Source organism: Batrachochytrium dendrobatidis (genome assembly GCF_000203795.2).
Source record: "Batrachochytrium dendrobatidis JAM81 unplaced genomic scaffold BATDEscaffold_3, whole genome shotgun sequence".
In the NCBI taxonomy this organism is placed as follows: Eukaryota; Fungi; Chytridiomycota; class Chytridiomycetes; order Rhizophydiales; genus Batrachochytrium; species Batrachochytrium dendrobatidis.
Window position 1 is genome coordinate 268,390 of NW_006281101.1, and position 25,807 is coordinate 294,196.

Here is a 25,807-nt window from a genome sequence, read left to right on the forward strand (position 1 = left end):
TAAAACAATGCAGGACAGCCACTAGATAACGGAGCATCAACAGTGACCTTGACTCAGTAGCCCTTCATATGGTTACCCGACTAGCTGGCTTAAGATGGCAAAGCAATTGCAAAGGGCGGCACTTGCTTAGTTTACACTGACCGTATAAGGTTGAATTTTCTTTCGACACTTGACTTTGCAAAACACTTGTTACAAGCTATTGTGTTGTATTTCTAATACAGCGATGGAACACTACTTACTACAACCTGCATTGTTGGATATTCTAAAAAGATCCAGACGAAGACGGAAACTTCTACTAAAGCACAAGCCATACTTTTTGGCTCATATTGTATCAGTCATGGTAGTCATGTTCATATTGCAACTGATATCAGCTGGACTGCCAATGCTGCCACTAGCAACAGCGGCACCTGCGCAAACATCCATCAGCATTTTCATTGCTGCTACTGATGTTATCAATACTGGTCAGTCTCATACTGTGGTTGAAAGTACTGCCATGTCTGTGCCAAGATCAACAGGAGTTGAGGCTGGTTCGTCGGGACAGTTGACAGCCACTTTACCACACTCTCATGATGATCAACCATCACTGTCGTCTCCTCTGGGATATGAGCAATCCTCGACATCATTGATTACAACTCATGAATCAACAACTGTTTCTGTAGAATCAATCACTGTTTCTGTAGAATCAATCACTGCTCCTGTCGAATCAATCATTGACCAGCCTACACTGTCCTTGAGCATAACCCTTCCAGTGATTGAGAAACGATCACCAACAAACGAGGACACTATTCAGAGCACTGCACCAGCACCACAGACCTCTAAACCATTAACAACAAGACTGCATACACCAGAAGTAGAGCCAATTGTTGAAACATCACTTGCAACTGTAAGCATATCCTCTACGTTACAAGAGAAACCTGTTACATCTAAACTGCAGAACCCGCACACAACTCCCGCGGCAAAGTCGACCACACATTTGAAATTTAGTCAGGTTCCTCCTGTCGAAGCTACCTTGAACCCTCATTCTGGTCATGCCACTATCAGCACGCTGATTTTTGAACAAACTTCTATAATACCCTCTGTGACCATTTCTGGTGTTATTACTTTGGAATTACCCCATACCTTGCCTACCCCATCCCCATCCGTTGTGCTTCCTTTGGATTCCAAAACTTCTTTGGTAATCGAATCTTTTTCCCCGACTTCGACCTTTTTGCCTCTTCCCACATCTGGGCCCTCTAATTTACCCGCTGATCCCATCAATAACTCCTCCTTGCCTTCAGCCACTATGGTTAATCACACTGACCCTACCATTGATCCTCATTCGGGTTCCAATTCTAATGACTCACATACCAGCACTATCCTTTCTACTCTACATGATATCTCTTCTACTTCATCTGCAACCTTGCTGCCATCAGCAATACCAAATCCTGGACCTGACGGAAGCAACCCAGCTTCCAAATCGCGAATTCTCCCATCTAAAAGTATCGCCAGTATTATTCCTATTACAAGTCGTCTTTCCCAAGCCACTTCTGCTGCTAATCCGTCATCTTCCGTTCAGCCCAGTCTCACTATCCAATCCTCCCAGTCTGTCTCATCTACCGTAGATGAATCCACTCTACCATCATCGACAACCAGTACTCCTATAGTACAGGTTGTTGTTCGTTCCAGTAGCTCTAGACCTAGAGCTCAAAACAACTCTCCAGGTGGCGGTTCATCTGGTGGTGGATCTTCATCTGGAAACTCAAACGGTGGCTCTGGTCCAACAGTCGATGGTCCAACACCTAACAACAATAACAACTCTAACAGCGAATCCAATCCTTCTGGTATGAGTCCAAAGGTTTTGATTCCCGTTGTTGTTGGCTGCGCTTGTGCGTTTGCTCTTATTGTCGGAAGTATTATGCCTTATGTTAAGCAAACCAAATCCAGGCATTTATATGATAGTACCGCCTCAGGCAACGTGCAAGAGCAAGGCGGTGGCGTTTTTAATTTGAACAACTCACTAGGCTTGGCAAGTCCTGCTGGATCAACGTCTGACAACTCACCTCGCGCCTTGATTCCTCTTTTTTCTGTCCCAGGACGTGCTATGAAAGCTCTAAAACCCAAACACAAGAATCGCTCAGTGCAAAAAAGAGGTGCACCTTTGCAGCTGTTTGGGTCTCATCGGTTTGGCGCCAAACATTCAAAAGCATGTCCAGATCTTCCAGCGATTATATTGGCACCACCGCCTCTTGCTGCCATCAATTTTAGAGACGATGGCAGTGCTCAATCTTCTTCAATGGATCAATACATGGCCGAGGCAAATACACATTGCATCGGATTCACTTCTGAGCCTATTATTCTTACTGGATCTGCTAATCTTCCTATTCCACCCAAAGGCAGTTCTTTTATTTTGCCCGAAAATCGTCAGTATGACTCGCTCGACTACGACTTTGGGCACGTGGGCACTGCCTCTGGCTCATTTATTTCCGAGACGGGTCTTGACTGTATTACGAGCTTTTCTTCCTACGAGTCTCTGTTCAAGGGTAGACCATCGTTTGAGTCGACAAATGTACATGCCTTGCAATCCTACTCTTCATTGGATCCCTCGCAAAACCAGCCATCGCTTAAACGGTCTTCCGGTCTTGATCCTTTGCAACGCGCTTCCAGTGTATTTACTCTTCAGTCCTACCTTAATACTCGCCGCGAATCATTTGATACCAATGTAACAATTGAGAGCTTGTCAAAATACCTCGACTAATTTGACGGTGCTGGCTGCATTTCCGTTTGTTTTGGCTCATGACCTGTTCTGTATTTTTATCCACTCTTGTCCCCAATGTATCCGACCCCACCCCGTTTCTAACCCCAACCCTTTGAATCCGGCCATGTCAATGTGTATCGTGTAAATACATCTTATGGAATAATAAAGTTTACGCTTTCGACTAAACCCTAAATTTGGACCAGTGTGTGGTAGAATCCAAAGCGATTGGCTGTGATGTGGAGGACGGCTGTGCTGACAAAGGTCATGCGCTCAAAACAGCACATCCAATACATTACACTATAAGCTTTATCGAGAGCTTGGACCTAATGATTGGCCGACTAAAAGCTAGAGATGCATGTTGGTATGCGAGGGAGTAGCATGTCTGATCGGCACTCGGACTTGAGCACAAGCAATTAATGCTATACGCCCATACACATTATGAAATAAGCGCGAAATTAGCCAGCCTCGACTCCATCTGACCTGGTCAGGCTATCGTGTGCTTGGAATTTATGCTAGATAGCAATAGCATGAATTTTACCCGTATAGAATTGTCCGACGGCTATAAAAACAGGGCATATTACCTCGTATATTCAAGATAAGATGTTATTTACTACTACTGCCATTGCCTTGATTGCTGCCTCTGTACCTAGCGCTTTGGGCTGGGGAAAAGTTGGTACGTGATGCTACGAGTTTGAATCAGGTGTCATGAGTCATGTCTAACGTGTTTTAAACCATTTAGCTCATGGTGTAACTGGATTGATTGCTACCAACCTAATGACCAAGGACGCTCAGTCTTTTGTAAAATCGCTTATTCAAGATGAGAGTCTTCAAGAGGCTTCTACTTGGGCTGATAAAATAAAGAGGTCTGCTGGGTTTGCATCATGGAGTGGTGTATTGCATTATGTCAGTACACAAGATAAGCCGCCTGGAGATTGCAGTTACGATGATGCTCGCGACTGTGCCGATGGAAACTGTATTGTTGGCGCTATTGCCAACTTCACCATGCAAGCAGACTGCAAATCTAGCTTCAGCGATAAACAACGTGGCGAGGCTCTGAAGTTTATTACTCACTTTATCGGTGATATTACCCAGCCATTGCATGTTTGTGAACGCGGTCGTGGTGGTAATGACCAAAAGGTTAAAATCGGTAGAAAAACTTCCAAACTCCATAGTATCTGGGATACTGAAATGCCCGAAAAGCATGTCAAGAACGACTTTGGTGGCTCTGCTGAAGATTACGCTCAACATCTTACTGATCAAATCAAAACTGGCGACTATAAAAGTGAGGCTCAATCGTGGCTCTCTGAGCATGCTCATGATGCTGTCAATGAACGTCAAAACTCGCTTGCTGCCATTGACTGGGCAACTGACTCGAATGGCTATGACTGCACCGTTGTCTGGCCTGCTTACGATGAGAATCCCGACCAAGACTTTGGCGGAGCATACTACGAGGCTGCTGTTCCCGTGATTGACTTGCAAATTGCAAAGGCTGGATTCCGTCTTGCTGATTGGTTAGATCAGTTGGGTAAAGCATGCAAGAGCTCAACAAGCACTCGTCGTCGTCGTTAATCCGTGTCGGTTTGAATCATTTTGTAAAAGGGTTTAATCGGTCAGGACTTTGCATTATTTTGTCATAGCCTGTCATAGTTTATTAGCAAACCCAAACGTTGTACTTGTTTTAAAATTGTTAATGAATAAAACTGTTTATTCGACACCAATCAATTCAATTTCAAATATCAGATTGGTATTGGGGGCAATTCTATCGAGTGTAAAAGCAAATTGCATTAATTTAATTGTATGAACAATGCATCTAAACTGCGGTGGAGTTGGACTTACTTGGCTTCAGGGAGTCCCTTTTTACCATACGCCCATTCGCTTTCAATAACAAGTCTGGCTTTTTCACCCACACACATGGTTTGAATTCCCTCATCCCAGCCACGAATCACCTTGGATGCACCCACTATGACATAGGCATTAGATTGATGCTATTGTAATCAGCATGGTGGTCAACTGGACAGCAACAAGCATAGCATACCTTTGAAGCGCAGCGGATAGGGCTTCTTTTTGCCAATATTTGTATCAAATACAGTGCCATCTTCCAAAGTTCCCGTATACCAACACGACACTGTACTTCCCTTGCGAGGAAAAGTCTGACCAGTACCTTTTTTAATAATGGATTTTGTAAACAGTGGCTATATGATTTCACCCATAGTAAAATAAAAGTGTTGGTTAGAGTGATGAATGAGCGTGTCTAGACATTCAAGCAAATTCAGCATACCACGGTCGAGACGGATTCGGTAGTGGTAGGAGCAGCTTTGGCAGGTGTAGATATGGCTGCAGTGGCTATGGATGCCTCATCTTCCAACGTAACTCCTTCTGGACGCCATGATTGAGTTTCGTAGAGAGCGTCGTATGCTGCAATCAAATCTAGCTTTTTAGCACCCTTGGTGATGCTTGCTACTTTTCCAAACAACTTGACTTCTTTCAAAAACTTTAAAAGCCACGGATTAGTATTTGGAAAAATTAGAGTCAGGGTTAGAATGCATTGGTTTCTATTTAAATGTAATCATTTGGTACGAGGCTATTACAACGTTACCTTGTAAGTGGCATGCTGATGTAAAAACTCGACAATGGTTTTCTTGGAAACAGCATCAGAGGCAAGTTGCTCTGCAGTCCATTCTTTTACTGTTTGGGCAGTCATGTTTATCGAGTTTTTTTTTAATTTTTGCTGCTGAATTTATATGGACTCAAACCCTACCCTCAGGTGAAATGCATAGTGGGTTTTGAGTTGAACCATGTCAATATGATTTCCAAGACAAGTCTATTCAAGGATTGCAATCTTGCTCATTTACTACAAACACTAGAATGACTTGGATTTGTAGATCAAGACAGCCAACGCAACACGCAAGAATTTGCTCGACAAACGATTTGAATATAGAATGTCAATCGGAATGATTTTATTACAAATCAACCTTTGCTCCATCCTCGGTACTGTCTGGTTTAGTTCCAACAGCGACTTCTCGACAGTTGGTGACAGTGATGTCCTCAACAGGTCGATCACCATGCTTGGTTTTGGTACTCTCAATAGCCTTGACAACCGACATACCATCCATCACCTTGCCAAAAACAACATGACGGCCATCGAGCCAAGATGTGGTTACAGTAGTAATAAAAAACTGCGATCCGTTGGTGTCTTTGCCAGCATTGGCCATGGAGAGAATGCCAGGGCCAGTATGCTTCAGAATAAAGTTCTCGTCAGCAAACTTGTTGCCATAGATCGACTTGCCACCAGTACCATCACGGTTGGTAAAGTCACCTCCTTGAAGCATAAAGTTCTAAACAAGTCATTCATGGTTGACAGTAATGAGAATGAATACTAATGTCGACATAAAGTATTGTACACAAGTTGACCAGTAGATCTAGCATCACATGTAGTAATTTAAACTGCCGTTGTCATCACCAATCAGATAACAAGTAGAACAAGACATGCAGTAGCCAAGACATTATGCATACTGGAACAGCGAATGTGCGAATGTCTTGGAATATCTTACCTTGATAACTCTGTGGAAGATGGAACCCTTGTAGCCATAACCCTTCTATAGAACCACCAAGAACAATGGTTAGTATTGCTGCAACACTACCAATCCCAATGCAAGCATCTACAACTCAAGCCATATTCAAACCTCGCCAGTACAGAGCGCACGGAAATTCTCAACAGTCTTGGGCACTACACTGCCGTATAAACCAACTGTGATATCACCCAGTGGAGTCTGTCCCTTGGACATACTAAAAACAAGTTGATGAGTAAAAGCAGGACTTTCAGCTTGAACAGTCACAGCTGCAGAAAGAAGGCCAGCAATCCAAACAAGCATAGAGGGCTGCATGATTAGAGATTCAAGGTCAAAAACGATAATCGGATTCTCAGTTTGGATCAAATTTCAATTACAAAAACTCATTTTATTGTTTGTTTCGTTTCGAGTCGCTGCTGGTATTCTCGGCCCCAGATCGACCACGCTTAGCAGTCGACATAAAGTCTTGAAACCCAAATATGTCGGCTTCCTTCTCAAAAGCAACCGGTCCATCTCGGACTGCTGCTCCCCTTTCAGTCTCTGTGCCTTGAAACCCACGATGAGGTGCATTGTCGCCAAGAAGCTTTTCAATCTTATCTGTATGCACACCCGCAACGGTTTCAGTCTCGATACGTTTGGGTCGGTAGATTGCATTGGCTGATGATCCTTGAAAGAGCGGCTTGTCATACGTGTTGTACGAGTCTTCTGCCCCAAATCCTGATGAAATACCCGCAGACTGATTAAATAGACGCTGGTCAAACATGGTGTCCTTGGACATGGTCGGCTTGGCAAGTCCGAGTGCAATCTTTTCGGAAATATCACGATTGGTTCTACAAAAAGATAAAACTTGAGTTGGAACATAGTTGGAGCATCAACCCCCACAACACATTCTGTTTTTAAACTTACCCTTGTGCCATGACACGCACTTTAGTATCGGTTCCCATATGCGTCATACGAAGCTCTCGCTCACGTTGTTTGGCCTTGTCACGACGCAGATCGTCACGCTCCTTCATCATCTTCTTTTGCTCTTCAGTCAACTCCTCCTCATCCTCAGTGGCAAACTGATCAATATGCTCTTCTCGTTCATGAGTAGTATTTCCACCATCAAGCACGCTAGAGATGAAATGATCTGCAGAAGGAGCCTCACCCGTACCAGAAACAAGTCCGGCACGCTCTTCACGTGCCTTTTGAGCCAGCATTCGCAACATATCTTCCTTTTCACGCTTTTCCTTTGCTGCAACTTTGGATTGCATCTCGGCTCTTAACCGCACTTCGTCTCGTGCATGACGATCTGCAATAAATAGTGCTTCGGATAGTTTGGCAAAATTGTCATTAATTGTTACTTCTTGAAGCCCTCGGCCGTCATTAGCAAGACGCTTATCCAAAGGAATGGTATAACCTTTGGCGTTCTTCCAATTACTGATACAAGGTGGAATAATCCAGTTGCGCTGTTCTTCAACAGTGACTTTTCGGGGCGGAGAATGCATTACTGGTGGTGGTGGAGAGGGTGGGCCACGAGGCACCTTTTTAGGCTTAAATCTGGGAGGTTCAAAAGGATCTATTGGTGCTTCAACCATCTTGATGATACGAGATTTGGCACCCGATGCAGCCTCAGAAGCAGCTTGATCTGCAGGTGTGTATCGTACAAATGTTGCACCTTCTTTGGCTTTAACAATCTGACCACTCTTGGCTGATGCGGTATGCACTGTGTAAAACAATCGAATACATCCACAATAGACATGATCAGAATCAATGCAGTTGCATCATGCCAATTGATATAATGGACTAGCACGCTTGGCATAGATTAAACAAAAACTACTTACCCCCAACAAGTTTGTCAAGAGCAGCACGAGTCCGATCTGCAACCTCTTTGACGCTACTCGCATCGGGTCGCAACAGATTTTCATCACCGTCAATGACATCCTGCTCCTTCATTGCAGCAAGGCTTGAATGAATTACCTTTTTATCATTCTTTTTTTGTCCCTGATGTAAAACCAAATCATATCGAATCTTTCCCGACTCATCTGTTTCTAGTGAAAGTGTATGTGCATGTCCACCACCTGCTCCTCGTTTGTTTCCCATATCAAGAGGAAATTGAACCATATGAATCTCGGGGAATGCACCACCATCTCCGAAATCCTATTTCAAATCGTCAGATCATCGAAACCATTCAGAGATATAAGAAACTAGATTGAAACTAGTATACCAATCCTATCCATCTTGGATTTATATCCAGTTTATGGCTAGCTCACCTGAAGTGTTTTTGGAGCAAACCCAACACGGAATCCATAAGGAGGCGGGCCTTGTTTGACTGTAGACACTACTCCATCACTACGATTCTCCACAGCAGATTGTGCTTCATCATCCGAGTCATCATCCCATCGACTTGATTGCAAAACAGCCTTTGGTTTAGGAAGAATACTTGATCCAATTCAATGTTAAAAATACTGTTAGTTTGAATAGTGGTCAAGTGTATGACTGACATCAAGCATTTATTCCAATCCACTCATGACGGCATGCAACAGTCCAGACTTGAGCAGGAATATGCCGAGTCATTTAAAAGTAATTCGTATTGCTCCGCCAAGTTGGATTCCAAACCACATTGAACAACTTGTAACAAACGATACTGCAAAAACTCACCTATACAAAGACATTTCTGGTAATACAGTACAGACTGTTGTTGCTAATATAGACTAGAGTTGGACTGCTAAGACCAAATCAAACGGTTAAGTTGAATTGGTTTATCAATGTGCAAGTAAATAGAAAAACCAGAAACACACGAATTTCAACTAATTTCAATCCACAGCATAAAACTTGAATTGAATGTGTGATATATTGCTGTTTAATCAAATCTACTTTAAATATTCATACACAAAACTGAATATTTGAGCTCATTCACAAAATACTCGAATTGAATGTGTGATATATTGCTGTTTAATCAAGCAAATCTACTTTAAAAAATACCCATACACCGGATTATGAGTCTCTTCTACAAATGAGTACTTGAGCTCATCCAGAAAACGCTCAAAAAGATGGCTCGAATTGGGTGGAACCTGCAATCCAACCATCACTTTACCCACATCACCTCCATAGTTGCGATAGTGGAATAACGTGATGTTCCATTGAGGTCGCTTGATGGCATTTAAAAAGGAGTAAAGTGCTCCAGGTCGTTCGGGAAAAGAAAGTCGAAAGAGGCGTTCGTGAGGAATGTTTTTACGTCCTCCGACAAGGTATCGAGCATGAGCTTTGGCCATTTCGTTATGACTAGCATCCATACCCTTCATATCCTCAGCATCTAGATCACGAAGAATCGTGGCAAGCTCAGCTTCGCGATTATCCAGCAGAAACGAAGTGAAAATATGTGCTTGAGCTTCATCACCATATCGATATGAGAGTTCGGTAACTGCGCGTGGGTGAATACACTTGTATAGCTTCATAAAGCTGAAAGAATAACAGAAACAAACATGTCAGTTTACATCCAACAATCCCTCACACAACGTTTTGTAATCATGTATACCTTCCAGGCTGTTCAGGAAGAACCACACTGATGAGCGCTTCGCTATTTTCACCAAAGTCGGCACGCTCAGCAACAAATCGCAAGCGGTCAAAGTTCATGTTTGCACCACTGCAAATAGCAACAAACGTTCCACCACTCAGGTTATTTTCATGAATGTATTTTTTAGTGCCAGCAATACCAAGAGCACCAGACGGCTCGACAATACCACGGGTGTCTTCGAATACGTCCTTGATGGCTGCACAAATTTCATCAGTGGATACCATGACCATTTCGTCAATGAGAGAGCGGCAGATACGAAATGTTTCTTCACCAACACTGCGTACAGCTGTACCATCAGCAAACAAGCCAACTTCTGAAAGAGTGACTCGTTCACCTGCAAGGAGGGATCGTGCCATGGCATTGGCATCGTATGTTTCCACGCCTATAATCTTGATATTCGGATACAGGCGTTTGACATAGCTAGCAATTCCAGCAGTAAGACCACCACCACCAATAGGAATAAAAATAGCATCAATTTTGGTACAGTCAGTTTGACGAAAAATTTCTACTCCGACGGTGCCTTGTCCAGCAATGACATATGGATCATCATAAGGAGGAATGCTAATCATTCCATTCTCCTATACACCAAATGAGTTCAATTATCAATCTAGATAGTTTTCTGCACAATAAAATCCTGCATTTTAGTATTCAACACACCAGTGATAACCGAGCACACTCCTGCTTCGCTTCGTCAAAATCACTACCATGAAGTAAAACTTGCGCACCAAGACGCTCAACGTTTTTCCATTTGATAGGCGGAGTTGCCAAAGGCATGACAATAACAGCCTTGATGCCCATATGCTTGGCAGCAAGAGCAACCCCTTTAAATCGTTATAGAAACAACACATGAGTTTGCAAACGTAACGGTATGTTTCTAGCAGACTGAATAAAGCCAATCCATAACCTTGTACATACCTTGAGCATGGTTGCCAGCAGAACACGCAATCACACCTTTTAATCTCTCCTCGGTGTTTAATTGGGCCATCCGGTTGAATGCCCCGCGTAACTTGAACGAAAATACTGGTTGAAGGTCTTCACGCTTTAATAGGATCGTATTTCCCATTCGATTGGATAAGTTGCGAGCCTTTTGTAATGGGGTTTCCAATGCAACATCATACACTCTTGCCGTAAGAATCATTTTCAAATAATCTGGTTCATTGGGAATGGGCGTGATGGGGGATCCGGCATTTGGATTTGCAAAAATGCAAGGAAATGTAGTCTGAGTAGGACCGGATCGTGTTGGAGTGCCAGACGGAATGCAAAGAGTATCGACAGCAGCTGTGGATGTCAATCCAGAAATGCTTGGTAAATGCAGTTTTGAAGATTGTTTGACTGAATTGAATCGATGTAGAGTCACGGAAGCTGTGGATTGCAAGTAAACATCTGATGACAGGTCATGGGATTCTGGCTCGTTCAATGTAGTTGTGCTAGTGAATGGCGCTGATAAATTTGTTTGTGCGGTCGAAACTGACTTGGTGTTACAATGAATAGGACTGACTAAATCGACAACCATGGTCAATGAATCAACACTAGACTCTAAGACAAGTATTTATTTTGGGCTTCAAGGTATGCTTGGCTATCGATGCGGAAGCAGGCCAAAGGACGAATGGTTGGAAATAACGGAATAGTATATCAAAGTCCAATGGGAAGAGCAAAGCTACGTTCGGCTAGGGATTAAGAACCCAAAACCTAGAGCTATAGCTGGATAATTATTAGCAGTTTCAATAGAAATAAAACAATTCGGTGGTCCAAAATCAGTTTTGGATGGCGAGTTGATGTGATCATGCGGTCACAGTCAATACCCTTTACAGTTAAAGACAAAAGGGATGAGAACGGAAAAAAAATCAAAATTTGCCAGCAAGCATCACCATTAGTGCATCATGTGTTTGGAGATACTTGCATAAAACTCGACACGTTTGTGGTTGGTTTATTTGTTTGGATGCTTGATGTTTTTTGGAACCACTGGTAGATTGTATACTGGACTGAATGGCATGAACATACATTGCTCGTGTTTCTGTATCGCAGCAACAATCCGACCTGTTGACAAAATCCGCTGCTACGTCAATTAAGCAAGACGTCATTTGCTTGGCCTTTGACACGATGCTCGGCTTACAAACTAAAACTTGTCGTTTTTCAAGAACTGCAATAGCCTGATTTGATGCCATCAAATGGTAATGACCGCTGATGGCCCATTCTATTTCGCCTGCATTCCCATCCCTTTTGCCTTTGGCTGTATGCATCTCATGACACTCTCCCTATCCAAATAAACTTATTTCAATCAGCAATACCCAAATAGTCAAAGTCTAGTACTTGATACGAAAATAAATGTATTTTGCGAGTGAAATAAAAGCATCAAAATGTGATATATATGCCCAACCCAAGTTATAATTAAGAATCAAGATAATAAAACTAAATGGGAATAAAAATGTATGGTCAAGAAAAAAAGACAAGAATTTAGAGTAATAAAAAATCATAAACACGGGAAGTAACCCAAACAGAGCAGCAATTTGAAACAAGAAGCTTATTCAAAGCTTCATCCATGGATGAGACTGAACAAAATCAATGGTTGCACGAGACTGAAAGTTTTTGTCCAACATGCAATCTAGTAAATCTATACACAACTCTGACAGAGGGATATGTGTGCGAGAGTAAGGACGGTTGACAGCATGAGACGCAGATGTGAATGGAACTTGACCAGTAAGCATAATAAATAAACAGCATCCAAGTGACCATACTTCGGCTTCTGGACCACGGTACTTTTGGGATTTGAGAATCTCTGGTGCAGCATACTGGATTGTTCTAGAAACAAAGAGTCAGCAACGTGTCATCTAAATTAAGCAACCAGTACAAGTTTACAACATACCCTAAAAATCGGTCAAATTGGCGACCACCAATGTCGTCAAAGAAACTGGCGGATCCAAAGTCGATCAACTTGACATTAAAATTGCAGTCAATCAAAACATTTTCATCCTTGATGTCGCGATGAACTAGTTTTAATGATTGTAAATATGCAACAGCAGAAACAATCTGGCGGAAAACACATCTTGCTTGGGCCTCTGTAAAATGCTCAAATTTTTCAATGCACTCGAACAGATCCATTGAAGGACGTGAGGAAATGCTGCGTTGTGGAGCAATCGAGTCCATTCCACTGGGTAACAAGGCAGATGTGATAGGAGTAGAGTCTTGGGAAAAGACTGGAGAAAACAATGTAGATGTAGAGACATCGGGGATATCTTGGTCGGTTGATGACCAGCTCGAGCCATGAAGTTCAGTGACCAAATAGCAGAAATCTGCATCTGCATAATAATCAAGAAATCGGACAATATTTTGGTGGCAAATCTAGAAACCAAAGCACTCAAAAGTTAGAAACGTCAAGCATAATCAAAGCAAGATGCAAACATACGACATGGCCATCTTACATTTTTTAGAATATACACCTCCATAGGCACAGAGCCCAAGTCATGATCAACAGCCCAAGCCGTACGAGCAATCTTTGAGCGAATGATAAACTTGACAGCAACCTCACGACGATCTGAAGTACGCACAGCCGAACAGACAAACCCAAAGCCTCCAGATCCGAGCTCCTGCACAACAGAGTAGCGGGAAGCAAAAACAGGGTTTAATGCTTTGTTGCAAAGAAGCTGTTGTGCTCGTGTTCCAGGAGGAAAGATACAAGTCAGGACAGGCGAGAAAACTGGGGATGGAGGATGGGAAGCCATAGGAGCAGAGGATTTAATACTGTCATTAAATGAAATGGGGGGATGGGCAGCCTCGGATAGGGGTGAAGGCGGTAGACGAACTTTTGTTTTTTGCAAGTCGGTATTCAGACGAGGAACATCCATTGGGGAAAAGGTAGGAATATTTACAGTCAATGGAGCAGACATGACCATTCCGCCAGCAACTGGAGAAGCAGGAGTCATAGGATCGCTTTGTCTAGGGTTAAATATACATTTGATCTGACTGGGATTGGTAGGCAAACAAGCGGTTTTTGTGGCAGACGAGTGGTTTGAATGACGTGTCAGTGGAGTGGGGGGTAAAGGATGTTGCGGGGGGTATTTTTCTCGAACAGACGAACGAGTACCAGTATGAATAGAAAGAGGTGTTTGAAACATATGCGGAACTATTGCGTCGATTCAAATCCAAGTTAAAATAATTTGGTAAATTAAAACAGCTGATAACCAGTGAGTTGGTGGTTGGGTATAGAGTTGGTAGAAGCTAGGCTGAGGTCAACCAGTGCTAAGAAATGGGTCTGCTTGAAGTGGTATTTAAAAGAATGCTAGCAGGACAGTCGCTATAAGGGAATTGGGTCTTGGGAAGCCAAGTGTGGAGCGGGCTTGAAGAACGCTTGAACAAATAAACTTGCAGCGTAGCGGTGTCAAGAATAAATGGCAGGAATGTGACTACGGGTCAGCTAATGCGGATTATGTGGTTTCTTGTTGGAAAGCAAGGGAATGGCTTATTCACTATTTTCAGTTGGATGCAGCCAAGATACTTGGTGTTCAGTTTTTTTCAAAATGCGACTTTGATGGAGAGATCACTTGACGCAAATAGACGCAGCTACTGTAGGTTCAAACAGTTAGACTCAAAAGCTATTGTGCTGGAAACAGAGCTAGGTGATGGTAGTAGTCCTATAGACAGAATCGGAGTAGGACGGAGTCGAGTTTTTAAAAGAAAATTCACTTGAGGCGGGTTATCGGAGCTGAGTTGAACCACGAGATCTGTGAAATATTAAGAGTCAAATATTCTTTTGAAAAGTAAAATTCAAATGTTTCAAAGTTTTCCACGAGCAATAAACCTGGCCGGGCTGAAACTAGAGATGCGGATGTAAGAGCAGAGTTGGATCGGATCAAATGGGCTCTATTTAACAGACTAGAAATATCCAACCCAACCCATCCATCTTGGCTCATCTCTCACTTTGCATGACGCAAGGGTTAAGGTTATAGCTCGTGTTTGTATATTAGGGCTACGTGGTTTAGCAGTGGATGAGGCAGGGCAAAGGCAGTGATTGGGGTCGTGTTTTTAAATACATGCGTGATGGGGCTGACGTGACTGAGCGTGCATTCGCTAGTGGGGCGAGGTCGCGAAGTTGTTTTGTAGATGACAGGGAGTGGTGTGGAGAGTTGCTAGATATGATGGGAGTAATAGATATATTGCGTGGAATGGGAGAAACTCACGTTTCACAAAGAAATCGCTCAACTGAACAACTGGAAATTACACCGAATGGGTCTTTGAACTCGTCTAAATGTTAAAATTAGGCGGCCAACTAGATGATTCATTTACTAGTTATGAATCATGTGGTATATACTCTACTATTAAGCATATACAAAGATCTGGGCATAAGGACTAGAGCTTGCAGTAGGTGAATGCTTCAAGGCAGTTGAAATTTAGCCATACAGCTCGCATTTAATGCTGCAAACATTGAGGCTGAAGTTGCGCAACTAGACTTGGTAAAATGACTAAGCTATGATGTGCTCTTGGTTTTGGCTGAGCTGGAATATCTTGGTAAGGTAACACGAACAAATAACCAATTATCCGCCTATCCAAACTCGCTTGCAAAGTGACCGCATTATAATACGAAGGGATAAGTGAGGCCAAGGTAGATATACAACAAAGGAGCAAAGGGTGGTATGTTTGAGATAACAAAGTATCAAAAAGGTATGGTCACGCAAAATGATCTTTGTAGAATCATGCAAGTATGAGCCAAAAAATGAACAGTCAATAGACAATGTAGCACAAAAAGTGTCGTGAACAAGGTTTGTTTCAGCACAAGTACATGATTAACCAACTCCTAATCACATGCTATTGCAATATGAACATCGCGTTCAGCTAATACGGCATTCATGTCATGACTAAATCTTGCAAAGGTGAATATCGTAGACAAAGTGTCTAGATTGAAGTGGATATACTCTACTGACAATCCAATCTACATAAAACAGTGTACCCCTCGAGCTCTTACTATAGCACATGACGGATCACAAGCAGTAGTATTTACCACAAAACTTGATATTTCCAAAAAATATGCACACCTATCCCCTCGCACCTAGCTAGCTGTATATCTTTATATCCCTTCGGTTACCAAGTCTTAACTTGGACCACCATTCAAGCCCACAGCGCCAATCACTGCAAAGGAACTTGGTCCAATGCCCCTATCAATTACTCGAGTAAACAATTATATTGACCCACTCGTCTCGACTTTAAACATTACCCTGTATGGTCAGCATGTTATACTCTTGATTCCCTCGTAACAATTCAAGGCGTGATAGGTCATGCCTAAAAATTTGAAACATTAAACCTCTAAACAATAGGCTATCCAAGATTCCCTGCTAATGAATTACAAATATTGACTCGTTTAATTTCATGTAAAGATATTGGGAATGAACTGCTGGATCACTACTTGATCACAGTTGAAAACGGGTTTAAAGACGAATATTTCACACTACAACCTCACTGCAAGATCAATGAGAAACTCGTCATCTCTCTAGCTGTTTGTTTATCAGGGTATCTACACATTCTACTCTACTCGACTTTTTAATGGGCGATAGTATATTTCCCAAAGTGTATCGCATAGTTTGCAAACGCCAACGCTGAATTCTAACCCAATAATCTGTGGTCTTTACGCACAGTCCTAAATTATAACGGGAATGGTGCTCACGTAAATGAATAAACTCGCTTGGTTAATTCAGAATGATAATGTCCGGGTAGTACAAACTATGATATATATTCTTAATATAGAAATAACCCTTAGAATGATCGAGTAGATGCAACATGTTAGGTAATACAAAACGCATCTTTGATCAATGACGGTTCAACAGTTCTCCCAACTAGAAAACCACGCTGTTCTATCAATCTATTCGTTATACTAAATGTACTTCAATCACTAAGTGATCGTAAAATGATACTTGTAAACCATATCCAAATAAGGCTATAGAGTTTAGCCAGAAAACCCTTCAGACCTTTCTCCACAGTAAATAGTTTGAAGCAGGTGATTCACTGCTTCGAAACATTTGCTGTGTAGTTTAACCACTATGCCCTATTTAGATACGAACTGCCAGCTGAAATAACCCGAATAGCCTGCACTGCCAATTAGGTAATTCGGCTAGCCCAGCGTAATTTTATGCTATAATAAAGCAGCAAATGCAATACGTCAGCCGGCCGATCATAACATGTAAATAACTACGGTATGGCATCCAAACCTCTTCACACGATGTATACAAGCACTAGTCAATGTGTCAGCTAACTCGGCAAACCGAAGCCAAGACAGTATATCTGCTGTACTGTATACCTTGGCGTAATACGCATTGAGTAGGATACAATCCATAGCTTGGTGCTATCCAACGATCCTGTATCGCCATGAAAAACAGTTTAAATGCCGAATCAAACATGTACAAGAACATCCGATATATGCAAAAAACATTTTTATACATACCTGCCATATGACTGTTGGGTTTGTATTACAATATAACGTCATTGTATACCAATATTTGACTATTTCAAGCAGCAACATTATTCATTATGCATAATCGGCTTAATCAACTTTTATTTGTTTAGTGCTACTATTGGCATAATGGAATGGGTTTATATTCAAGCCAATCATGAATATCCAGTTTTAAAATTGTCAAATCTTGTATATACCACGTAGTGATGCATAAATACTGAGTTTTTTAATACTAAATATACGATATGAACAGGTTTTCAAGCACTGATATCGTTGACTCAAGCTGATTCTTAGCCCAACTATATCTCTGATGGCTATGCAGCTTAATCAACCCAACAAAACAATTCTGAATGCCTTGCCATCACCTAAAGCCGTGCAAATATGACTGACCGTTTATTATGTATTTAGAAGCCTTTATTTGGTGTTCCATTTACGCCAATACGGCTGTAATTTGTGGGAGTGCTTCAAATACATGACAATACACCTGTGACTGCCGTATTTCTTTTTCTTTTTCTCTCCATCCTCACCCCCTTTGTTGCTAGCCGTAAACAAGGAGTTCGATCTATAATATATCTATGCTTGATGGGTCTAGTAATTTATGTTCGGCATGTAAAAGCCAAGCTCAGTTTGCCAAAAAATGTGCTTTAAAGCTACATATTCATAGCTGTATATTCACGTAAAATGGATGCCAAATAGGGGTTTAAAGTATAATAAACAGTCAGTCTTGTAGAATGATTGGTGCTAATTCATACCAAACTTATTAGTCACATTGTGTTCTCTAAACTCGTCAACAAAGCTACGTATTCGACATGGCCTATCAATTAATCAACAAACAGCAATGTTGCAAGATAGAGCTTCATACTATCCATTAAACTCGCTGAAAATATAGTAATGGTTTTGTATAGCGTCACTCCATACAGAGAATGGTTATTCAAGTCGATTTCTGGTAGAAAAGTACAACTGATGTTTAATGATTGTTTATTCCAGATCAAACAAGACTGCATGGACAAGTGTTTTATTCTACGTGAATACGGCTGTGATCGTATTGATTGCCAATATTTTTATAAAATAGCGTCATTACTCTGGTAAAAGTAGTCAATGGGTCATTTTGGCCATTGAAATCTGGCTCAGCTGTTGGTTTCATTCTTGCCTAAACCAATACATTGCTAAACCACTAACATGAGAATTATCAGAATTGAGAACGAGGCAGACTTTGATAGTACCATCAAAGCCACTGTTGCCGAAGCCAGTGGCCGAGTGTTTGTCCTGCTTTTTGGTACTGAAGCTCCCGCTACTGGACAGTCCTGGTGCTCTGATTGCGTAATTGGTAAGTCGACACTACATGATTATTGGTCTCTCTTATTCTCAGACTCGTTCAACTAGTGTAGCATTTAGACTTGCTTGACTATCAAATCAGATTCGCTGCTATATCTGGCCATGTGTTTTTTCAATTGCTGAAATCGGCCTAGCTAATAATATTGCTTGTGTTGAATAGCTGATCCTCTGATTCGCAAAAGCATTGCCAAGATCTCTGATGCGGTCTTGATTGAGGCACCTGCTGGCTCTCGTGGTGCAGAGTAAGCCGTCTCGCTAGATGTTGAATACACAACTAAAATAGTCTCATTTGAATGACGCATCTAAACTTGTCTGGTTTTAGCAATCAGTATTGTGCTTTGACTATCTTCTCACTAGGTATATCTAACTTGTTTTTTGGCAACATTTTGAATTGGTAGGTATCGGTCAAGCAAGTATCACGATCACCCAGATATCAAATTGATGGCAGTTCCAACACTCATTGAATGGGGAAAACAAGGCCCACTTAAGCGACTTGTGGAGGAAGATTGTGCTAGACAAGATTTGCTGGATGCTTTTTGCCAGTGATTTGAAAGCATACGAGTAAAAATAGCTTGATTAAAAATCTTATATGATTGCTAAACAGCAATCAACCGACTAATGAAGCCATTTGGTCTGAATAAATCGAGACATTATGTGTTACTTGGGATAGTATCTAGTGATTCAACTCTGCACCTTTTAATGTTTTGATACAACCAGCTTATACCACAGTCGTATTCACGTAAAATCAGCCATTAAGAATACCAATTTCTAGTAGAAAACACGACTGATGTTTAAATATTGTATATTTGAACAAAATAAAGGTTGCTGCAAGATAGACAAGTGTTCCGTTTTACAAATGCGATTGTAAAATACATAATTAAACGTGTGGATACATTTATCCACGTCGGGTTTCCGTATCACAATCAAAAATCCTGACAGCCAATAAAACGTGCATTGATCCAGAACACGAATAAAGTAAGGTGCTTTACGAAATCACTCAATATAAACCATTAATTAAAATTCAGCAGTGCGAGGCAAGACAAAGTATATATTTGTACTTTTTACAGCCATGGATGTACAAGGTGGATTTCGGACAAGATCGCGATTAAAAGGCAGATAAGCTAGATTAGATGGGGTGGATGCAGAGATCTGTACCAAAATCACCTTGTTAGATATATTACTCTCCACGCAAATATGTGTACATTTAGCAGATAGAGTATAAAATATGGCGCTTGTTTCACTATTATGTCCCTATATACTTTCTACTTTACAAGACAATAAGTGCGATTGCTATTTGGCAGCCTTTTTGTTTATTATCCATCCCTTTTATATTTCATATATCGACTCTTTCTATTCTTCGTTTGTTGCCTTATTCTACATTGATTTACATTTACAAAAATGACTGCTGGGCGGACTTCAGAAGAGTCCGACACGAGCGGGTTTACACTTCACGATGACACAAATAATGCTCCTAAATCATTTGGTAAAGACATAGAAAAGCAAGGTTTCCCTGGACCTGTAAGTCATGCAACTACAGCCGACACTTGTCGTACAAATACAGGAAACACAAATGCTGTAATGGCTTTGCTATCTGAAATGTGGCTATTTCATATCATCTTCATTCTTGGCTTTACATATCTCATGACCTTCCACCTCCCACAGTACTATGTTGATGATCAGTTGTGGAACTATGGTTGTTATTGGAAACTTGGCTGGATCATGCCTTTGCCCTATACTCTTATATGTTTTTTCGGTCTTGCTCTCCCCTTTCGTACTACAAAATTTATTATTCGCGATCCTACCACTGCACGCCGCGTGGATAATCTCTACATTCTTACTGTTACCAAGGGCGATAATTTAGAAGCGGTTATGCGATCGTGGAATGCTCACAAGCACCTAGAGGCTCTTGATCCCTGTGTTCGAGTGCATGTTTTAACTGACGAGCCTCACTTTATTGAAGGCATCAATTGCTTCACATGTCCCAAAAGCTTTCAAACTCTTCATTCCAAATACAAGGCTCGTGCACTAGAATGGTATCGTCAGAGCATGAAGTACACTGAGCACGACTGGGTACTCCATCTTGATGAAGAATCGGTGATTGACGACCAATCTGTGTTGCGCTGTTTAGATTTCATCAAATACGAGCACGATTACCATTGGGGCCAGGGTGTTATTCTATACAATCAATACAGGTACTGGCGTAATTGGCTTTTCACCGTGGCAGATGCAATTCGAGTTGCTGATGATTTGGCTCGCTTTCAGCTGCAATACACCTACTTCCACCGACCAGTATTTGGCGCACACGGTTCCTTTTTGCTCATGAATGGTGCAGTCGAGAATGCTGTCACTTGGGATCTTGGATCTTTGACTGAAGACTATCAGTTTGCAACCTCGGCATGGCAAATGGGATACAAATGTGGCAAGATTCCTGCTCTTGTTCGCGAACAGTCACCCATTGATTTGATTGGGTTCCTCAAACAACGTCGTCGATGGTATGTTGGTATCCGTCGTCTTCCTATGCTTCTCCCCAAAATCTGGGCCGCCTTTTGGACCCTTGGTATTTTTGCTCTCTATGGCACGATTGCTTCTGTTTTTCTTGGTATCTGGATTCCTCTTGGTACACCTCGTTGGTTTGGTCTTCTCAAAGACTTTTCGTTTGTCACGTTTATTTACTTGTACTTACTGGGTATCTTTATCCAAGAGGTAGATCGAAAAACCAACCCAATTATGATATTTTTGCGGTTGATCGTGACAGCAGTGTTGCAGTTTATTGCTTGTGTGATAGAAGCCATGGCAATCATGTACGGCATTATTTTCCCTCCTGCCGACTTTGATGTCATTCGAAAATAAAGTCCATTTTTGGCTTTGTGATTACCAAAAACTTGTTCATCTTTTACACTCATTCACGTAAAACATTAAAAGTGCCAAACTACATAATAAACATCCAATTCCATGAAATGATTGTCGGTTTACTAGACAGCATTGTGTTTTTTAAACATGTTCGTTGGTCCTCTTGATGACTGGTATGGAAACAGGCGCGAAACATGATATTTTAGGACCATCTTGACTCAAAACTAGTGTGTATCATACAATGGCTGCTGCGTTTGAAAGAATCGAGAGTGTCTAATAGGAAAGCGCAACAAGTATTCAAGTATTTTGTATTCCAACGCAAAATAAAGGTCATTGCGATATAAATACAAGTGTTCCATTTTACATGAATACGACAGTAAAACACTGTTACTTTGATCTTATCCAAGTTGGCCAATGTCGACATATGTCAGCTCATCACCTGCAGCCCATGATGGTCAAACAGCATGCATTTCCAAGCAAATATGGGATGGCACAGTTCCACTATCAATATCCATACCAGCACACTCGACCAATTTCTATGCAAGTATCTGAATAGACTTGTTGGATCATCTCTTGTTTCAATACAATACTATTTTGCAATGTATTTCCAACAGTCTGGTTAGCATTGCTATTTTATCCATTATAAATGTGCCTAACTTCAAGTCCACCAATTAGGTACTTGCACGGAGATGTTCATATTTGCCCCTCCTTCTCATACAAGTCAAGTCCTATCTATGCGATAAACTGAAATTATCCATAAAAGTCGACGATGCAGAGATTTGGTTTTCAGCAAACGGCATTCCATTAAAATGGCAAGTGCAGTTTCAATTCGATTCGCAGGTTTATATACACCAACAGCGATCATGCAATACTGACTTGCTTCATTCGGAATGAGTTAACTCGTTGGACATTGTAGGCATTATCCGATTGGTCTCTTGTTTGATATCTATTCATTGTCGACACAAAAATCAAAACCTATCCAATTGCCTTGGAATATTGCAATGCATTATACCGATTTTCCATCCGATTCGCTTATCACTATGGACGAAGAGGGATGTGGACCAAATACACTTCGAGATCATTTTATGGGAATGATCAAACAGGTATTTCAGTATGAGATCCCGTTTTATCGATTGACGTGTGATAAAGCGTATCCCACTTTGCATTCATCAACTCGACTTCAATTTAATACCATGATTTGAAATCGTTGTAGGCAGACTATATGCGCAATGGATCAATTTCTCGTGTGATGACATTGAGTACCCAAGATCAAACACAACTCTGGGATAGTATTGGTGTTGGTAAGAGTTAAAGGGTTGATTGAAATAGTTGGATTCTACTTTCTTTTATTCTAGTCTTGTTTAATTCGTTACGGTTGATGGAATTTAGGTCACCATGATTTGTTTTGGCAGGTTAATTCGGGACTTGTGTCGGATACTTTGCCAAAACATATCCCAGTGCGGATATACATGCTTTCAAATGCCATATCGGGGATACGAGCATTCACTGTATTGCAAGATTTGTATTCACCGTATTTACCAGATGGACAGACAGAAATGACAGCAGGAGATATGGGATTGATGGGAACATTGATACTGCATGGTGTGGTTGTACCACCAGATATGGGTTTACTATGGTTGTCTAGACACGCATCATATTCCGACGGATTTTTGCATTTTGTGTTCTATACCGACTGATGCAGCCTGTAAAAGTATATATTTGAAAAAGATGATTCTTTTATTATGAGTTTCTTGTAAAAACAAATATACAGACTCTATTTTAACGGCCGATCGAATAAAAATGGCAACCCTTTTTCCTTATTCAACACCAGTCGTTGTCGCCACATAATCCCTGTGATTGCGCCATCATTGGTATGATCCGAGTCCAGCTGACATCCTCCAGTTTTTTGTGAATCTCCATAACAAATTTGTGCAGACGATAGGTTTTTTTTCATGGCTGCTTGTCCATACATTTTAGTTAGTGTCAGCGGGTTATGGTTTGGATCTGTATCAAACATGGCCCAACTGCCAACACTTTTCTGTCGAAGACGATGCCGTAATGTGCCGCCAAGTCGTGTAACTGAATGTGGATTCTCTTCGTTTCCAAAGTTTTTGCGATACCATCTCGATGAAGATATTGTGGTAGAGTTGGTGGTTGTGTTGGATGGATTATCAGAATGTGCAATCGATGATATGGGAAGCCAGTCAGAGTATAATGCCGTGTAAGGTGTATTATGTGGAGTATCACCCATCCACACCTCCAGAATCGACGTGTCCTGTCTCATAAGATCCATGGCTTCTTTGAAAACAGGCTTTTGAACAATAGTTGAATGGGCAGATTTTCTTCCTGGTACACGAAACCTTGTCTCCCACATATCTTCCAGGTAAAGAATAAACTCGGCATTGGTTCCACAGAGATGTGTGGCTATATCGATCATTTGTGCCAATGTAGTGGTTCGAGACACATACTTGACTTCATCCAGCAGGTTGTAAAAGTCTTTAAAGTAGACAGACTCTTGTTGCTTGTCGTCACCCACACTTGTGATACGTTGTGATACAAACACCCATTTGTAGGTAATGTTCTTGTCAACAATGTTGAGAAATTGTTGAATGGAGTGAATGGTTTTACGTAGCTGAGGCAACTCGCCATTGAAATGAGTGACTGCAATACAGATGTCAACCTGTTTATTAACAAGGCTATTTACACGAGGTTTACGAGTCTAGATGGCAGTTAGAAGAGTAGAAATTAGTGCAGTTCTATTTGAAAATTAGTATAATCAACAACACCATGAAGCTTACAGGTTGAAAGTAGTTTAGACTTGGAAGTTCTGGGAATAAGTTGTCATTGATGCGTTGCTGCAGATTGTGTCGAACAAGAGGAGCAAGATACCCAATGCCGTAATCCTTCGTTTCCATTAAAAACTGATCTGCAGGACGATCATATTCTATATTGTAATTACTGTTTTCGGCAGCCTTTCTGTTTTGGCCCAGAATAGACCGGTATTGATAATGGTTCATAGTGAGAACACTTTCCATGCTACTTATGCTACGAACCTTTGCGTTTTTATCAAAATACCACGAGTGAACCCAGGTACCAGCAGGGAGATATGCCTTGACAAACGCCTTTTCACAGTGAATACGACTACGAATATGTGCTTCGCGATTACGGTCGCTGGTATAGCTGCGACGATGTCGGTACTGTTCCATGACCATAGGAAAAGGCATCTCTTTTGTGACGGGTGTTGGATCGTCCATAAATCCGCTTGTGCCAAATATATGTCCCTGAACAACAATCTGGTCATAATAATGGTAGTTTTGAGCAAGTATATCTCGAACCGTCACAATGCCATCCAATCCACTTTGTCCAATCTAGTGAAAATAAGAGTAGTGTGTACAAAAAGCTAAAGCATTAGTAGCTGGCTTATCACCCATATACATGTGGGTTAGCACTTGGCCAGTGATGACATACCTTTTTTCGAGAATAGAAAAACTCGTCAATATCTGCATGCAATACCCAAACGGATTTGTGACGATATCGAGCAATAGTATCTATGGCAGAGGACTTTTGACATCCACCATGAGCATGCAAACTACCCCGTTTTGGCCGATTAAGGCAGTATAATTTGTACATTGTGTTGAACGTATCTTCTTGAAATTTTGTATCAAACACTCTAGGACCGGCTTCGGAATTGTGAACCGCTTCACCATCTTCTGGCCACCGAATATATTCCACAACGTCCATTTGAATGTATGGGTCAAGTATGGCTTTTAGACCATCAGTACTAGCATCGTCGTATATCACGAATCGATCAAAGCCCTGCAGCAGGTGAAACTCGATCCATTCTGGAACAAACCTGGCCTTGTTATGAATCATGGTAGTGACAACAAGAAAGTATGCATTTTTCCTCCGTGGCCACTTTTTGATGCGGATATAGTTGTCATAGTTGTAGCCATCAATCGGCAGAATCGGATTCGAACTATTTCCAGTCTCTGATAGGTGGAATTGAGAGTAAGGTGATTCACCTTCGTTATAGTGAATGGGTGACTTGAGACCATTAGGCATTCCCTCATTTAAAGTATGGTCTGGGTTTTGGCGAATGTCATCCGGTTTTTCTAATGGACGGTTAGATTCGGGAGCATTGTCAGACGAGGTCGGCTTTGCACGGCTCAGGTCGTCTTGAATAGTTACAGAGTTCTAGTTGGGTCGATTCCAATATCATTTGTACGAGTTGGAGAATACATGAATACCAAATTTGGTTTGATCAATTAAAGTATCAGCTGTTAGTATAGCTTCAATGTAGCCAAATAGTAACATGTGGTAAATTGAGT

General features: G+C 41.4%; 13 protein-coding genes across 13 annotated transcripts; 6 read left to right on the forward strand and 7 right to left on the reverse strand.

The window, feature by feature from the left end:
- Window positions 1–2,271: 2,271 nt before the first annotated feature.
- Window positions 2,272–2,917, forward strand: BATDEDRAFT_36682 (uncharacterized protein; the record flags this gene model as incomplete). The annotated part of the gene is made up of 1 exon (XM_006677397.1): window positions 2,272–2,917. The coding sequence occupies one exon, from the start codon at window positions 2,273–2,275 to the stop codon at window positions 2,732–2,734; it is 462 nt and encodes a 153-aa protein (XP_006677460.1). The 3' UTR covers window positions 2,735–2,917.
- Window positions 2,918–3,334: 417 nt separating this feature from the next.
- On the forward strand, window positions 3,335–4,440 carry BATDEDRAFT_86767 (uncharacterized protein; the record flags this gene model as incomplete). Its single annotated transcript, XM_006677445.1, has 2 exons — window positions 3,335–3,407; window positions 3,474–4,440. 2 exons carry the CDS (start codon window positions 3,335–3,337, stop codon window positions 4,301–4,303), a joined length of 903 nt encoding a protein of 300 aa, XP_006677508.1. The 3' UTR covers window positions 4,304–4,440.
- A 126-nt stretch (window positions 4,441–4,566) lies between these two features.
- On the reverse strand, window positions 4,567–5,435 carry BATDEDRAFT_23289 (uncharacterized protein; the record flags this gene model as incomplete). The annotated part of the gene is made up of 4 exons (XM_006677186.1): window positions 4,567–4,694; window positions 4,770–4,926; window positions 5,013–5,225; window positions 5,331–5,435. The coding sequence occupies 4 exons, from the start codon at window positions 5,433–5,435 to the stop codon at window positions 4,567–4,569; spliced, it is 603 nt and encodes a 200-aa protein (XP_006677249.1).
- A 235-nt stretch (window positions 5,436–5,670) lies between these two features.
- Window positions 5,671–6,606, reverse strand: BATDEDRAFT_18939 (uncharacterized protein; the record flags this gene model as incomplete). The annotated part of the gene is made up of 3 exons (XM_006677128.1): window positions 5,671–6,069; window positions 6,286–6,330; window positions 6,418–6,606. 3 exons carry the CDS (start codon window positions 6,604–6,606, stop codon window positions 5,695–5,697), a joined length of 609 nt encoding a protein of 202 aa, XP_006677191.1. The 3' UTR covers window positions 5,671–5,694.
- A 67-nt stretch (window positions 6,607–6,673) lies between these two features.
- BATDEDRAFT_36683 (mRNA splicing protein PRP45) lies at window positions 6,674–9,044 on the reverse strand. The gene is made up of 5 exons (XM_006677398.1): window positions 8,944–9,044; window positions 8,556–8,724; window positions 8,127–8,442; window positions 7,210–8,008; window positions 6,674–7,133 (listed from the first exon to the last, which is right to left on the reverse strand). Exons 1-5 carry the CDS (start codon window positions 8,955–8,957, stop codon window positions 6,692–6,694), a joined length of 1,740 nt encoding a protein of 579 aa, XP_006677461.1. The 5' UTR covers window positions 8,958–9,044; the 3' UTR covers window positions 6,674–6,691.
- Window positions 9,045–9,110: 66 nt separating this feature from the next.
- On the reverse strand, window positions 9,111–11,012 carry BATDEDRAFT_15990 (threonine ammonia-lyase ILV1). The gene is made up of 4 exons (XM_006677111.1): window positions 10,775–11,012; window positions 10,517–10,680; window positions 9,821–10,437; window positions 9,111–9,744 (listed from the first exon to the last, which is right to left on the reverse strand). The coding sequence occupies exons 1-4, from the start codon at window positions 10,995–10,997 to the stop codon at window positions 9,252–9,254; spliced, it is 1,497 nt and encodes a 498-aa protein (XP_006677174.1). The 5' UTR covers window positions 10,998–11,012; the 3' UTR covers window positions 9,111–9,251.
- Window positions 11,013–11,453: 441 nt separating this feature from the next.
- BATDEDRAFT_36685 (uncharacterized protein) lies at window positions 11,454–12,153 on the reverse strand. The gene has a single exon (XM_006677399.1). It carries the CDS (start codon window positions 12,097–12,099, stop codon window positions 11,704–11,706), a length of 396 nt encoding a protein of 131 aa, XP_006677462.1. The 5' UTR covers window positions 12,100–12,153; the 3' UTR covers window positions 11,454–11,703.
- Window positions 12,154–12,182: 29 nt separating this feature from the next.
- Window positions 12,183–13,971, reverse strand: BATDEDRAFT_86769 (uncharacterized protein; the record flags this gene model as incomplete). Its single annotated transcript, XM_006677551.1, has 3 exons — window positions 12,183–12,658; window positions 12,723–13,198; window positions 13,279–13,971. The coding sequence occupies 3 exons, from the start codon at window positions 13,969–13,971 to the stop codon at window positions 12,385–12,387; spliced, it is 1,443 nt and encodes a 480-aa protein (XP_006677614.1). The 3' UTR covers window positions 12,183–12,384.
- A 915-nt stretch (window positions 13,972–14,886) lies between these two features.
- Window positions 14,887–16,391, forward strand: BATDEDRAFT_23294 (uncharacterized protein; the record flags this gene model as incomplete). The annotated part of the gene is made up of 2 exons (XM_006677187.1): window positions 14,887–15,103; window positions 16,225–16,391. 2 exons carry the CDS (start codon window positions 14,887–14,889, stop codon window positions 16,389–16,391), a joined length of 384 nt encoding a protein of 127 aa, XP_006677250.1.
- A 2,024-nt stretch (window positions 16,392–18,415) lies between these two features.
- Window positions 18,416–19,289, forward strand: BATDEDRAFT_86770 (uncharacterized protein). The gene is made up of 3 exons (XM_006677446.1): window positions 18,416–18,621; window positions 18,790–18,871; window positions 19,028–19,289. Exons 1-3 carry the CDS (start codon window positions 18,474–18,476, stop codon window positions 19,173–19,175), a joined length of 378 nt encoding a protein of 125 aa, XP_006677509.1. The 5' UTR covers window positions 18,416–18,473; the 3' UTR covers window positions 19,176–19,289.
- Window positions 19,290–20,869: 1,580 nt separating this feature from the next.
- Window positions 20,870–21,589, forward strand: BATDEDRAFT_36686 (uncharacterized protein). Its single transcript, XM_006677400.1, has one exon. The coding sequence runs from the start codon at window positions 20,949–20,951 to the stop codon at window positions 21,477–21,479; it is 531 nt and encodes a 176-aa protein (XP_006677463.1). The 5' UTR covers window positions 20,870–20,948; the 3' UTR covers window positions 21,480–21,589.
- Window positions 21,590–22,480: 891 nt separating this feature from the next.
- Window positions 22,481–23,176, forward strand: BATDEDRAFT_87226 (uncharacterized protein; the record flags this gene model as incomplete). The annotated part of the gene is made up of 3 exons (XM_006677447.1): window positions 22,481–22,582; window positions 22,693–22,780; window positions 22,869–23,176. The coding sequence occupies 3 exons, from the start codon at window positions 22,481–22,483 to the stop codon at window positions 23,174–23,176; spliced, it is 498 nt and encodes a 165-aa protein (XP_006677510.1).
- Window positions 23,177–23,194: 18 nt separating this feature from the next.
- BATDEDRAFT_36687 (uncharacterized protein) lies at window positions 23,195–23,938 on the reverse strand. Its single transcript, XM_006677401.1, has one exon. It carries the CDS (start codon window positions 23,914–23,916, stop codon window positions 23,254–23,256), a length of 663 nt encoding a protein of 220 aa, XP_006677464.1. The 5' UTR covers window positions 23,917–23,938; the 3' UTR covers window positions 23,195–23,253.
- Between the last annotated feature and the right edge of the window lie 1,869 nt (window positions 23,939–25,807).

What these genes read in the sequence shown, in the direction of transcription:
- BATDEDRAFT_36683 (XM_006677398.1), bottom strand. An exon ending in TTGCTCCAAAAACACTTCAG is followed by an intron (nt 8,443 to 8,555) that starts GTGAGCTAGCCA and finishes GATTTGAAATAG; the next exon opens with GATTTCGGAGATGGTGGTGC. An exon ending in GTGCGTGTCATGGCACAAGG is followed by an intron (nt 7,134 to 7,209) that starts GTAAGTTTAAAA and finishes ATCTTTTTGTAG; the next exon opens with AACCAATCGTGATATTTCCG.
- BATDEDRAFT_15990 (XM_006677111.1), bottom strand. Translation starts at nt 10,997, where the DNA reads ATGATTCTTACGGCAAGAGTGTATGATGTTGCATTGGAAACCCCATTA. An exon ending in TGCTGGCAACCATGCTCAAG is followed by an intron (nt 10,681 to 10,774) that starts GTATGTACAAGG and finishes AACGATTTAAAG; the next exon opens with GGGTTGCTCTTGCTGCCAAG. An exon ending in CTTCCTGAACAGCCTGGAAG is followed by an intron (nt 9,745 to 9,820) that starts GTATACATGATT and finishes TTATTCTTTCAG; the next exon opens with CTTTATGAAGCTATACAAGT.
- BATDEDRAFT_36685 (XM_006677399.1), bottom strand. Translation starts at nt 12,099, where the DNA reads ATGCATACAGCCAAAGGCAAAAGGGATGGGAATGCAGGCGAAATAGAA.
- BATDEDRAFT_86770 (XM_006677446.1), top strand. Translation starts at nt 18,474, where the DNA reads ATGAGAATTATCAGAATTGAGAACGAGGCAGACTTTGATAGTACCATC. An exon ending in GTGCTCTGATTGCGTAATTG is followed by an intron (nt 18,622 to 18,789) that starts GTAAGTCGACAC and finishes TGTGTTGAATAG; the next exon opens with CTGATCCTCTGATTCGCAAA. An exon ending in GCTGGCTCTCGTGGTGCAGA is followed by an intron (nt 18,872 to 19,027) that starts GTAAGCCGTCTC and finishes TTGAATTGGTAG; the next exon opens with GTATCGGTCAAGCAAGTATC.
- BATDEDRAFT_36686 (XM_006677400.1), top strand. Translation starts at nt 20,949, where the DNA reads ATGAATGGTGCAGTCGAGAATGCTGTCACTTGGGATCTTGGATCTTTG.
- BATDEDRAFT_36687 (XM_006677401.1), bottom strand. Translation starts at nt 23,916, where the DNA reads ATGATCGATATAGCCACACATCTCTGTGGAACCAATGCCGAGTTTATT.